A 15,496-nucleotide genomic window follows, 5' to 3' on the forward strand; every position below is an offset into this window, starting at 1 on the left:
ATCATCTGTCCAATCACAGCACAACGCATCTGTCCAAGCACAGAACAAACCATCAATCCCGTCACAGAAAAAATCATCTGTCCAATAACAGAACAAATCAACTGTTCAATCACAGAACAAATCATCTGTCCAATCACAGCACAACGCATCTGTCCAAGCACAGAACAAACCATCAATCCCGTCACAGAAAAAATCATCTGTCCAATAACAGAACATATCAACTGTCCAATCACAGAACAAACCATCTGTCCAATCACAGCACAACGCATCTGTCCAATCACTGAACAAATCATCTGTCCAATAACAGAACAAATCACTTGTCCAATCAAAGAACAAATCATCTGTCCAATCACAGAAAAAAAAATCATCTGTCCAATCACTGAACAAATCATCTGTCCAATCACAGCACAAATCCCCTGTCCAATCACAGAACAAATCCTCTGTCCAATCACAGAACAAATCATCTGTCCAATCACAGAAAAAAAATCATCTGTCCAATCACTGAACCAATCATCTGTGCAATCACAGAACAAATCATCTGTCCAATCACAGAACAAATCATCTGTCAAATCACAGAACAAATCATCTGTCCAATCACAGAAAAAAATCATCTGTCCAATCACTGAACCAATCATCTGTCCAATCACTGAACAAATCTCCTGTCCAATTACTGAACAAATCATCTGTCAAATTACTGAACAAATCATCTGTCCAATCACAGAACAAATCATCTGTCCAATCACAGGACAAATCACCTGTCCAATCACAGAACAAATCACCTGTCCAATCAGTGAACAAATCATCTGTCCAAGCACAGAAGAAAGCATCAATCCCGTCATAGAAAAATCATCTGTCCAATCACAGCACAAAGCTTCTGTCTAATCACTGAACAAATCATCTGTCCAATAACAGAACAAATCACCTGTCCAATCACAGAACAAATCATCTGTCCAATCACAGAACAAATCATCTGTTCAATCACAGAAAAAAAAATCATCTGTCCAATCACTGAACCAATCATCTGTCCAATCACAGAACAACTCATCTGTCCAATAACAGAACAATTCATCTGTCCAATCACAAAACAAATTATCTGTTCTATCAAAGAGAAAAAATCATCTGTCCAATCACTGAACAAATCTCCTGTCCAATTACTGAACAAATCATCCGTCCAATTACTGAACAAATCATCTGTCCAATTACTGAACAAATCATCTATCCAATTACTTAACAAATCATCTGTCCAAGCACAGAACAAATCATCTGTCCAATCACAGAACAAATCATCTGTCCAATCAAAGAACAAATCTCCTGTCCAATCACAGAACACATCATCTGTCCAATCACAGAACAAATCATCTGTCAAATCACAGAACAAATCATCTGTCCAATCACAGAACAAATCTCCTGTCCAATCACAGAACACATCATCTGTCCAATCACAGAACAAATCATCTGTCCAATCACTGAACAAATCATCTGTCCAATCAAAGAACAAATCATCTGTGCAAGCACAGAGCACATCATCTGTCCAATCACAGCACAAAGCATCAGTCCAATCACAGAACAAATCTCCTCTCTAATCACCGAACAAATCACCTGTCCATTTACAGAACAAATCTCCTGTCCAATCACAGAACAAACCACCTGTCCAATCACTGAACAAATCACCTGTCCAAGCAAAGAACATATCACCTGTCCATGCACAGAACAAAGCATCTGTCCAATCACACAACAAATCACATGTCCAATCACAGAACAAATCATCTGTCCAATCACTGAACAAATCATCTGTCCAATAACTTAACACATCACCTGTCCAATCACAGAAAAAATCATCTATCCCGTCACAGAAACAATCATCTGTCCAAGCACACAACGAATCATATGTCCAATCACAGAACAAATCACACGTACAATCACAGAAAAGAATCATCTGTTCAATCACAGAACAAAGCATCTGTCCATTCACAGAACAAATTTCCTGTCCAAGCACAGAACACATCATCTGTCCATTCACAGAACAAATCTCCTGTCCAAGCTCAGAGCACATCATCTGTCCAATCACAGCACAAAGCATCTGTCCAATCACAGCACAAAGCATCTGTCCAAGCACAGAACACATCATCTGTCCAATCACAGAACACATCATCTGTCCAATTACAGAACAAATCTCCTGTCCAATCACAGAATAAATCATCTGTCCAATCACAGAACAAATCACCTGTCCAATTACTGAACAAATCATCTGTCCAATCACAGCATAAAGCATCTGTCCAATCACAGCACAAAACATCTGTCCAATCACTGAACAAATCTCCTGTCCAATCACAGAGCACATCATCTGTCCAATCACAGAACAAATCATCTATCCAAGCACAGAGCACATCATCTGTCCAAGCAAATAACAAATCATCTGTCCAATCACTGAAAACATCACCCTGTCCAAGCAAAGAACAAATCATCTGTCCAATCACAGCACAAAGTATCTGTCCAATCATCGAACAAATCACATGTACAATCACTGAACAAATCATCTGTCCAAGCAAAGAACAAATCATCTGTCCAATCACAGAACAAATTTCCTGTCCAAGCACAGAACACATCATCTGTCCAATCACAGAACAAATCTCCTGTCCAAGCTCAGAGCACATCATCTGTCCAATCACAGCACAAAGCATCTGTCCAAGCACAGAACACATCATCTGTCCAATCACAGAACAAATCTCCTGTCCAAGCACAGAGCACATCATCTGTCCAATCACAGCACAAAGCATCAGTCCAATCACAGCACAAAGCATCTGTCCAATCACTGAACAAATTTCCTGTCCAAGCACAGAACAAATCACCTGTCGAATCACAGAACACATCATCTGTCCAATTACAGAACAAATCTCCTGTCCAATCACAGAACACATCATCCGTCCAATTACTGAACAAATCATCTGTCCAATTACTGAACAAATCATCTATCCAATCACAGAACAAATCATCTATCCAAGCACAGAGCACATCATCTGTCCAAGCAAATAACAAATCATCTGTCCAATCACTGAAAACATCACCTGTCCAAGCAAAGAACAAATCATCTGTCCAATCACAGCACAAAGTATCTGTCCAATCATCGAACAAATCACATGTACAATTACTGAACAAATCATCTGTCCAAGCACTGAACAAATCTCCTGTCCAATCACAGAACACATCATCTGTCCAATCACAGAACAAATCACCTGTCGAATCACAGAACACATCATCTGTCCAATTACAGAACAAATCTCCTGTCCAATCACAGAACACATCATCTGTCCAATCACAGAACAAATCATCTGTCCAAGCACAGAACACATCATCTGTCCAATCACAGAACAAATCTCCTGTCCAAGCACAGAGCACATCATCTGTCCAATCACAGCACAAAGCATCAGTCCAATCACAGCACAAAGCATCTGTCCAATCACTGAACAAATTTCCTGTCCAAGCACAGAACAAATCACCTGTCGAATCACAGAACACATCATCTGTCCAATTACAGAACAAATCTCCTGTCCAATCACAGAACACATCATCCGTCCAATTACTGAACAAATCATCTGTCCAATTACTGAACAAATCATCTATCCAATCACAGAACAAATCATCTATCCAAGCACAGAGCACATCATCTGTCCAAGCAAATAACAAATCATCTGTCCAATCACTGAAAACATCACCTGTCCAAGCAAAGAACAAATCATCTGTCCAATCACAGCACAAAGCATCTGTCCAATCACTGAACAGATCTCCTGTCCAAGCACTGAACACATCATCTGTCCAATCACAGAACAAATCATCTGTCCAATCACTGAACAAATCATCTGTCCAATCACAGCACAAAGCATCTGTCCAATCACAGCACAAAGTATCTGTCCAATCATCGAACAAATCACATGTACAATCACTGAAAACATCACCAGTCCAAGCAAAGAACAAATCATCTGTCCAATCACAGCACAAAGCATCTGTCCAAGCATAGAACAAATCATCTATCCCGTCACAGAAAACATCATTTGTCTAATCACATAATTGTTCACAATTGGTCAGTATTGTTTCATCAAATAGGACTACGGTACATGTACATGAATGTTGTGCTTGTGTTGAAAGTTTGGTTTGGCTTTGTTTGGTGTAACGTTCTGTTAATTAACGCCCTAGTTGCTTTAAGGACGTTGCTGTAGGACAACCGTCGGATGGGAATGTGTCTGGATTGAGAGTGGTGAAATACGGCAGGTGTTTAGGGACTTCATAATCTACCTTAATTGTTGATACTGAAATGTTTAAACCACGGGGTTTCTGTTTATTCATTTTAATTCGCGTGATTTCTTCTGATTAACCTATTTTTTGTTTATATTTCTTCCACATCTTAATTAGTTTTGGCCCCAAACCAGTTCCATTCTAATGATATTAAAGGGTGATGAAGAAACAGAAAAGAAATATTAAACAATAAACCAATGGTTTTGAATAGTTTGAGACAATGATGGTGAAGTATTGTGATGGTGATGGCGAGGACCAGGTTCGTGACATCTCTCTACACACCGGTAGCGTGTTGGACGATTCCCTCGGGCGCGGGCTCCACTCACTCAGCTCAGCGTACATCACAGCATCGCTGGGCAGGCTATCTCCCCAGCGTCTACCCTAAATGCAGTTTACTGCAAAGTCACATGCAGATGGCAACTCCAAAGTTTTTGTGACAAAATGGAGTTTCACAGCTGCATGTACGCTTGGAACAAAGTGAAGAAACATACACTGTAGCTACGCCTGGGACAAGGGGCAGTTACATTATTATATGCGCCGGGGATAAGGTGGAAACCGCTTGCTTAAAAAACACCTATTGTTTCAACAGCAATGGCGAATGAAACAATTGAAATCAACAGCAGAAAGCAATTTTAGATCCAGTGATGAGACATGTATCAAATTGAATCTCCGGACTGGAACGCCGAAAATATAATCAATATTTAGAAAAAGACTAGAAAAAGATCTGTGTTGAAGGCCCTCCCCCGACGCCCCAATGGTTTATGGTGTAGAAAGCCACTAGGGACGTCTTCCCACCATGTATAGTTTGATTAAATATTTTTTATCAACGTATAAAGATATATCATGTCAGATTGCTACATGTTTAATCGCTTGCTGGTTCGAGTGTGGCGATCTCTACAGACATAGCAGCCATCATACACTAAAGCCTCCGACCTTCCCAGTGATGTATAGCAGTGTACGACGTCGCCTGGTAAACCAGTTGGACACCCATCGCCGACAGTACCATTAACTCTAGGTTTGTTTCTTGTCATCAGTTAGCGACGTCACACAAGTCACCGACACGCTTGCTCCTCAATACTGTCGTCACTAACTAGAAGTTTCCTGTTATTTAGTTGGAATTACAAGCATCACCAACCACTGATGTGGTGTCATTAGTTGGTAATACTCACCATCACTATCGACTGGTCTCTTTTCCTCACCAGTCAAGATACATATGTGTTATTTAAAACCCTATGGGTAACGCATGTGGTCATACATAATGTCAGCATAAAAGTAGCACAGACTTCCGGTTCCTGTAACTTGAATATATGTTCTTAATGGCTATCATAATACTGTAAATAGAAATATCAAGAATTCTATCTTTGTTCCGATACAGGCTATATGTACGTACTGGAGTGTATACTTTCGTGCTGGTGAATTTCTATGTACTTCGCACTAGCGTCATAACGTGTCTGTATTGATGACGGTAGACGACACAGGGGCCAGCAATATCCTACCGCTAATTACAATAGGGCTATCTGGAAATCGAAACACGATTGATGAAGCGAAAAAATACATAGTTGCTTAGATGTTCTGATGCATAAAATCAAGATATGTATGTTACGGTATAAACAGATCTCTACCTGGGCATTAGAGACGCTTGAGGCGCGGACCAGGGACTGGAGCCCATGTATCGTTTTACCGTTCGGAAATCAAAGATAACGGTAGCAGGTGAAGTGTCGGGAGGATTGTCTAATACACCTAAACAATGATCACTCAACGATATACACTTCCCCACCAACAACTATTGCACGTGTGTATCTTAGTTACGCGCAACACGACAGGTAATGGGCGTGCTGTTGTAAAGTGACGAAACAATTCCGGAAGTGGATTACCGTCTCCCAACCCCCGACACACACAACACTCTGGGAATTATTGCCTGCAATTGTGAGTAAATCAATTAAAGTGTATTGCATGGCTTTGAAATTATCAAGTAGTATTACCTGATGGTGGGTGGGGGAGGGGGTGTTGTTCTTTAAGATACATTAAGGTAAAGCGTACCAATGACGCCTAACACTCAAGAAGACGAGGTCCACCTCAAAGCTGCCTAATCGTCTTTTGATTTTATATTAAAGTTGAAGCAACGAGATGGAGATTTTATGGTGTACAGTGACTTCCCTTGTCAATGTGTACAGTTCGTGTTGTTCATTGAAACTCCAGGGTGACAGTGGTAGGGCACATTCTTAGTACATGTAGTCTTTATTCTAACTTGATGATTTTCATAAAAGGAGCAATGGTACATGTGCATGTAACCATGCATTTAACATGAAAATACCCTTTACCTTAAGAAGTAATGGCTATTCATGTATTTTTTACAATTCCACTCAAATCGGGAATTATTTAAAACTAATATTGCTCGGTCAGATAGAACTATACCCCGCCTTTGAAAATATAGCGCGAAAAAGACATTTTAGTCATTGTGACAGAATGGAATACAAGCGATTAGAATAAGTTTATAACAAAGCGTAAAAGCAGGCAATCTGTATGTTTCACTTGCATTGGAAACCTTTTCAAATTATTCAGTAGGTAATTAATGAACTTGATTCAACGATTAGGAAACAGTACTTATATCGACCTGTCTCTAAAGTCGATCGTAATGAAGTTCATATATTACAATTAGTAACTGTTTTAATTTTCTATACAGTCCATACCAATACCAACCTGAAGAACTACGTTTATAAATATATCAACCGTCATAACGGTAGGAGGGCAACAGTGTTGATTTTTTTTTTTTTTTTTAAATAAACGGGTTAAAAATCAGAACGAGCGATACCATTATTGTTATATTGGGAGTTCAAAGACTATGGAGTCGATGCATGCTTGAGGTCTGAATAAAATGATGACAAAAATACTTCTTTTACATGTATGTTTGTTCCGATAACAATGGACTGGCTGTCTTCGATGTGTTATGTGACAACGCAGAATCAAGAAATGTAAACAGAAGTTTGCCCACATAGTATTAAGAGATATACACATAAGTATGGCAACACATTTTCCAGAAAGATACACAGAAGTACACGTATGACCACACGTATGACCACACATTATGACCACACGTATGACCACACATTATGACCACACGTTTGACCACACATTATGACCACAGGTATGACTACACATTATGACCACACGTATGAACACACATCATGACCACACGTATGACCACACGTATGACCACACATTATGACCACACGTATGACCACACATTATGACCACACGTATGACCACACGTATGACCACACATTATGACCACACGTATGACCACACATTATGACCACACGTATGACCACACGTATGACCACACATTATGACCACACGTATGACCACACATTATGACCACACGTATGACCACACATTATGACCACACGTATGACCACACATTATGACCACACGTATGACCACACATTATGACCACACGTATGACCACACATTATGACCACACGTATGACCACACATCATGACCACACGTATGACCACACGTATGACCACGCATTATTTCCACACGTATGACCACACATTTTGACCACACGTATGACCACACGTGTGACCACACATTATTACCACACGTATGACCACACATTATGACCACACGTATGACCACACGTATGACCACACATTATGACCACACGTATGACCACACATTATGACCACACGTATGACCACACGTTATGACCACACGATATGACCACACGTTATGACCACACATTATGACCACACATTATGACCAAACGTATGACCACACATTATGACCACTCATTATGACCACACGTTATGACCACACAGTATGACCACACGTTATGACCACACGTTATGACCACACGTATGACCACACGTTATGACCACACGTTATGACCACACATTATGACCACACGTATGACCACACATTATGACCACACGTTTGACCACACATTATGACCATACGTATGACCACACATTATGACCACACGTTATGACCACACATTATGACCACACGTATGACCACACATTATGACCACACGTTTGACCACACATTATGACCATACGTATGACCACACATTATGACCACACGTTATGACCACACATTATGACCACACAGTATGACCACACATTATGACCACACATTATGACCACACGTATGACCACACATTATGACCACACGTTATGACCACACAGTATGACCACACGTTATGACCACACATTATGACCACACGTATGACCACACATTATGACCACACGTTTGACCACACATTATGACCATACGTATGACCACACATTATGACCACACGTTATGACCACACATTATGACCACACGTATGACCACACGTTATGACCACACAGTATGACCACACGTATGACCACACGTTATGACCACACATTATGACCACACGTTATGACCACACGTATGGCCACACATTATGACCACACGTTATGACCACACGTATGGCCACACGTTATGACCACACGTTATGACCACACAGTATGACCACACGTTGTCAATGCTTATACACAGGAATAATATTATTATTATATCTTTATTTCCTCCAAATTGAAGAGTTACAAAAATATACAGTGTAGTCAAAATACAAATCAAATATTATTAATTGATACTTACATACACATAAATACATCAGTTAACTACATAGAAGAAGAGAGAAGTTAATGAAACTTAAATTAGTTTAGTAAATACAGAAAGAACAGCAAAACATACAAAACAATTAAAATGCCTGGGAATCCTGAGGTTTCCAAGGGTTGGGGAAAGCCCTTCCAACAAGGTCTTCTCAGGCTTACCCACACATGAACACACACAAAATAAGAGAGAAAAAAAAAGTTGAGCTTAATATGTGGGGAAGGCTACCCCCTAGTAATACATGAATTAAATCATAATCAGTCAAAGAGGATAAGAACATGCCAAGTTCTATATCAAAAGCCGTACTTATAAGACACCATAAATCGTCTCTAAGACTTGGATTACTGTATGTGTTATACAGTCATTATGTAAAATACCACAAAAATGGCATAATTCAATAATATTTGTTGATCTTAAATTAGCACATAATCGAACTAATACCCCTCCATGCAACTGATACCATAATGTATTACACAGAGGTATGACCCGCGGTTTGATACAAACATTTATTTCACAGAGGTATGACCCGCCGTTTGATACAAACATTTATTACATATAGGTATGACCCGCGGTTTGATACCAACATTTATTACACAGAGGTATGACCCGCGGATTGATACAAGCATTTATTACATAGAGGTATTACCCACGAGTTGATATAAACATTTATTACATAGAGGTGTCTCTAAGACTTGGATTACTGTATGTGTTATACAGTCATTATGTAAAATCCCACAAAAATGGCATAATTCAATAATATTGGTTGATCTTAAATTAGCACATAATCGAACTAATCCCCCTCCATGCAACTGATACCACAATGTATTACACAGAGGTATGACCAATACCCCTCCATGCAACTGATGCCATAATGTATTACACAGAGGTGTGACCCGCGGTTTGATACAAGCATTTATTACACAGAGGTATGACCTGCGGTTTGATCCAAAAATTTATTACACAGTGGTATGACCCGCGGGTTGATACAAACATTTATTACATATAGGTATGACCCGCGGTTTGATATAAACATTTATTGCACAGTGGTATGACCCGCGGTTTGATATAAACATTTATTACACAGAGGTATGGCCCAGCGAGCATTGAAACAACTATGTGTTGCATGCACAAAAGAATGGCCGAAGCAGTGAATTTTAATTTATTACATAGAGGTATGACCCGCGGTTTGATGCAAACATTTATTACACAGAGGAATGGCCCAGCGTGCATTGATACAACTATAGAGGTATGACCCGCGGTTGGATACAAACATTTATTTCACAGAGGTATGACCCGCGGCTGATACAAACATTTATTACACAGTAGTGTGACCCGCGGTTTGAAACAAACATTTATTACACAGTTGTATGGCCCGCGGTTTGATACAAACATTTCTTACACAGAGGAATGACCCGCGGTTTGAAACAAACATTTATTCCACAGTGGTATGACCCTCGGTTTGATACAAACATTTATTACATAGAGGTGTCTCTAAGACTTGGATTACTGTATGTGTTATACAGTCATTATGTAACATCCCACAAAACCGGCATAATTCAATAATATTTGTTGATCTTAACTTAGCACATAATCGAACTAATCCCCCTCCATGCAACTGATACCATAACGTATTACACAGAGGTATGACCCTCTATATCAAAAGCCGTACTTATAAGACTCCAGAAATCGTCTCTAAGACTTGGATTACGGTATGTGTTATACAGTCATTATGTAAAATACCACAAAAATGGCATAATTCAATAATATTTGTTGATCTTAAATTAGCACATAATCGAACTGATACCCCTCCATGCAACTGATGCCATAATGTATTACACAGAGGTATGACCCTCTATATCAAAAGCCGTACTTATAAGGCACCATAAATCGTCTCTAAGACTTGGATTACTGTATGTGTTATACAGTCATTCTGTAAAATACCACAAAAATGGCATAATTCAATAATATTGGTTGATCTTAAATTAGCACATAATCAAACTAATACCCCTCCATGCAACCGATACCATAATGTATTACACAGTGGTATGACCCGCGGCTTGATACAAACATTTCTTACACAGAGGTATGACCCTCTATATCAAAAGCCGTACTTATAAGACTCCAGAAATCGTCTCTAAGACTTGGATTACGGTATGTGTTATACAGTCATTATGTAAAATACCACAAAAATGGCATAATTCAATAATATTGGTTGATCTTAAATTAGCACATAATCGAACTGATACCCCTCCATGCAACTGATGCCATAATGTATTACACAGAGGGATGACCCGCGGTTTGGTACAAGCATTTATTACACAGTGGTATGACGCGCGGTTTGATACAAACATTTCTTACACAGAGGGATGACCCGCGGGTTGATACAAACATTTATTACATAGAGGTGTCTCTAAGACTTGGATTACTGTATGTGTTATACAGTCATTCTGTAAAATACCACAAAAATGGCATAATTCAATAATATTTGTTGATCTTAAATTAGCACATAATCGAACTATTACCCCTCCATGCAACTGATACCACAATGTATTACACAGAGGTATGACCCTCTATATCAAAAGCCGTACTTATAAGACTCCAGAAATCGTCTCTAAGACTTGGATTACTGTATGTGTTATACAGTCATTATGTAACATCCCACAAAACCGGCATAATTCAATAATATTTGTTGATCTTAAATTAGCACAAAATCGAACTAATACCCCTCCATGAAACTGATACCATAATACATTACACAGAGGGATGACCCGCGGGTTGATACAAACATTTATTACACAGTAGTGTGACCCGCGGTTTGAAACAAACATTTATTTAACAGTGGTATGACCCTCGGTTTGATACAAACATTTATTTCACAGAGGTATGACCCGCCGTTTGATACAAACATTTATTATACAGAGGTATGACCCGCGGTTGGATACAAACATTTATTACACAGTTGTATGGCCCGCGGTTTGATACAAGCATTTATTACACAGAGGTATGACCGGCGGTTTGATACAAGCATTTATTACATAGAGGTATTACCCACGAGTTGATATAAACATTTATTACAAAGAGGCATGACCCGCGGTTTGATACAAACATTTATTACACAGAGGTATGGCCCAGCGTGCATTGATACAACTATGTGTTGCATGCACAAAAGAATGGCCGAAGCAGTGAATTTTACAGTATATAACAGAAGTATGAGCCTGATGTTGATACAATAATTTGTTACACAGACGTACACTATATAACCCTACAGTTGATAAAACTGTCTGTTACACAGAAGTATGACCCGCGGTTTATGAGTAGTCTGCTGTTACATGATGGTGTTCGGTGGTGATCGATTTAGCAAGATCTGAGAGTGGTTTCCCATGTCCTCCCCAGCGCGTGACAGTCTTGACTTAGCGACGTGCATGCTTTGACGGATTACACAGAATGGCGGATGTTTGGTCAGTCGGGACTGTAAACGCCGATAACAATTAGTTTTGTAAACCTCACGGACAGGATAGTCGGGATCTCTGCCCAGGGGAGGGGGATTTCTGCCCTAGGGGAGGGCATCCTATACACCGATTTATGTTCATAGGGAGTGGGTTGTATTTACACCCTATTAGTCCGTGGCAGAGAGATAGACAGTGACCATTTACCTCTTCACTTACAAGTCCTTTGACTATATAAATAAAAACCGAGAAACCTGTATTCACGTTGGTTTCTTGATCTGCATTTGATCGCTGATGTCTGTGTGTCCATACACATTCGGACTACTTCATGTGTAACGACAGTCGTGCATCGCGTAGTGATATATACACTGTACATGATATCACAATAGAAAACTAAACTATCGAGTTACAATTGTCAATATTTGACGGTTCCTTTGAGTTCCCGTTGTCATACAACTCAGCAACTTTGATGTCGTGACTGTACAGATTATGTACCCTTCTGAGAAAGTCTCCAAGATCGTTACATTTGTAATTAATTCTCCATTGCTGCAGTACAACAAAAATAAATGTATACATTACACGTTACTTAAATGTGGGTATCAACCTAATCTATTTCATTTCCAATGCATTACAGACTTAAGTAACGTTGACTTTATAAAAAAATATTATATTTCAAAAATGTCCTGAAAATATCTACTATTTAGACAAAGACATCCATGTCTACGATGATGAACAATTAAGATGAACAACAGTTTCCCAGACAAATCAACTACTAGGCTCGATTGCTACATATATATCATGGCTGCATTATACCTTAGCACTGTATACACCTGTGGCAGTAGAATTTTCGGCAGTGACGAAGAAATGTGAAAAAAACGTGTTGCTGTGAAGTGACGTGCGTGTCAGTGAAACGTAAACATGTAAAAAAGAGCACAAGTGAATTTTCTTGTTTAGCTACCGACAATCTGAAACGCAACGTCATCTCATTCTAATACATGACGTCACTGAAACGTTAAGATCAGCGGAAGAGTATCTGCCGAGAAAGTTGTCTGCAACTGACAACGCGTCAAGGAATAATAGAAAGGGGGTGCGATAGGGGAATCTTAACCCGAGGGGGAAGATTCTTAAGTTGCCAAACAAGGCTTTGCCGAAAGTTGGACTCAATGCAACTACCAAATATAACCTGTTTCATTTGCCGAAGAATTTGACCAGATTAACATTGCCTGTGCGTGTGATTTTGCGAAGGGAGATAACTATTGACATGTTTAAACAAAGATACCACTTGATGAGATTTCATATTTTTATTGAAGCAAAAAAGAAATTGTTCAAACAACGCAAAAAGACCAATCAGCAGAATATTATCAGCTCACGGTTTCTAGCGGTAGTGACAAGTCATGTACTGCCCTAGAAATGATCCCTTCAGCTACCCATTCTGCTTTGTGCAAGTATCAACCCCCGATTCAAAATGAAAACAACGTAGATCCACAGGGGCCCGTTACAAATGTCTGAAACACAAATATCATGATATAACTGATATGGGTCACAGCACACAAAAATAAACATATAAATGGATGTTTACATGTGCCTTGACCCATATCAGTGTGTATAAATGTATGTTTATGTGTGCTGTGACCATATCAGTATAGCATATGTGTAAAATTTCAGACATTTGTAACGAACCCCTGTGTTAGATCCATGTGGTCTTCCGTCTTATATGAAATACATTCGAACAGCCAAATGTCATATGAAATGTTTCGTCCTTTCAAGCCACGTCTGTTTTCATGTCTAATTTGTCATTTAGCTACTGCATCTTCACATTCCAGAAGATGTAGAACCCCGAAATTAAGCGGCTCTCCACTTCGAGCTAGTTACAAGATGGCTGCCGTAGACTCGCAGCTGAGCCTGTGCACCGCGTCTAGACATTAATCTTCCGCAATGACTCATCAGAACATTTGATATCTTATGAATTCATCAACAAAAAATATGACATTTAAAAAATTGTGAGTTTTGTTTCTAAATAATTTTACTGTATTGAACTATCAGCGTATACCATCATGTTGTATGATAGTCCTTTAATTACGGACTATATTTTTTTTTTACATTACGTCAATTCGTAGACTTGCACATGCTCCAGAACCTGAGACAAACGATCAGAATGGATTTCACAAGTTCCAATTGGTGAAAAAAAAACCAAGTTGATTGAAATATAAGGATTAAATCTTGCTTTGGTCGATTTTATGGGGTGATGAATTAAGTTGGTCTTGCAACAAATTCAACGAAGCAGTTCATTAAATTTGTTTCAAGACCAACTCAATTCATCACCCCATGAAATCGACCAAAGCAAGATTCAATCATTAAGAAAAGGGGAATGCCTCGTCTCAACTTTAGGGTGATACAAGGAAATCTCACACCGGTAAAAGTGCGGATACACCTGTCCAGGGTAAGAGAAATAAATAACTAGTACACAACGCCATGAATCCTTTCCTGTTCTTTCAAAATGTAATTTTTATTTGTACTGTGACCAGAAAATCTGCTTTATTCTTTGCAGCATTCCAAATGCCAATAATTTCGGGAAAATGATTGGGGCAAATGTCAGTAATAAACAAAATGTAGATATGGAAATGTGGACATTTTAACTTTGACTGTAGAATTTCCATATCAAACATAACACATATGAAAGACTCTACTAGTCTTCGTCGCTACTCATGTGTCTTCCTAGTGACACATGATACACGACTGTTTCCTCGTAACACATATATTTCATATGTTATTACACGTACAATGTAACTAAAAAATATGCATATGACATCCACATTTGTGCTAAGTACACGATTTATACACATACCACAATTCAAATCATCAATTTGGTGGGTTCATGTTGAACCCAGACTCCTACACAGGTATTATGTAGAAACTTTATCGATTTTCTCCAAAGACATCTTTCATCAAGTTCCAACCTGAATTGTATTTTGGTTATAAAACTTAAGAAGACGTTGCAGCTTTAGCAAGATTACGCCGAAGTAAATGTACAGAAGTCGAGAAAACTGAGGGTAGTCAGAGTAGTAGGGGGATAGTCCTGTACAGGGAGGGTAGTCACTGTGGTGGGGAATAGTCC

The 15,496-nt window shown here is 39.1% G+C and overlaps 1 protein-coding gene across 1 annotated transcript in view; it reads left to right on the forward strand.

Annotated features, from left to right (window-relative positions):
- LOC110452998 (neurofilament heavy polypeptide-like) overlaps window positions 1–4,015 on the forward strand; it is a 53,553-nt gene extending 49,538 nt beyond the window's left edge. The window contains exons 2-5 of the mRNA XM_021501787.1: window positions 20–876; window positions 1,254–1,553; window positions 1,975–2,485; window positions 2,595–4,015. Coding sequence (XP_021357462.1) covers window positions 20–876; window positions 1,254–1,553; window positions 1,975–2,485; window positions 2,595–4,015 — 3,089 coding nt within the window. The remainder of the gene's footprint in view (window positions 1–19; window positions 877–1,253; window positions 1,554–1,974; window positions 2,486–2,594) is intronic.
- The last annotated feature ends 11,481 nt before the right edge of the window (window positions 4,016–15,496 follow it).

The sequence above is a fragment of the Mizuhopecten yessoensis genome, unplaced genomic scaffold, assembly GCF_002113885.1.
Source record: "Mizuhopecten yessoensis strain PY_sf001 unplaced genomic scaffold, ASM211388v2 scaffold7055, whole genome shotgun sequence".
Lineage (NCBI taxonomy): Eukaryota > Metazoa > Mollusca > Bivalvia > Pectinida > Pectinidae > Mizuhopecten > Mizuhopecten yessoensis.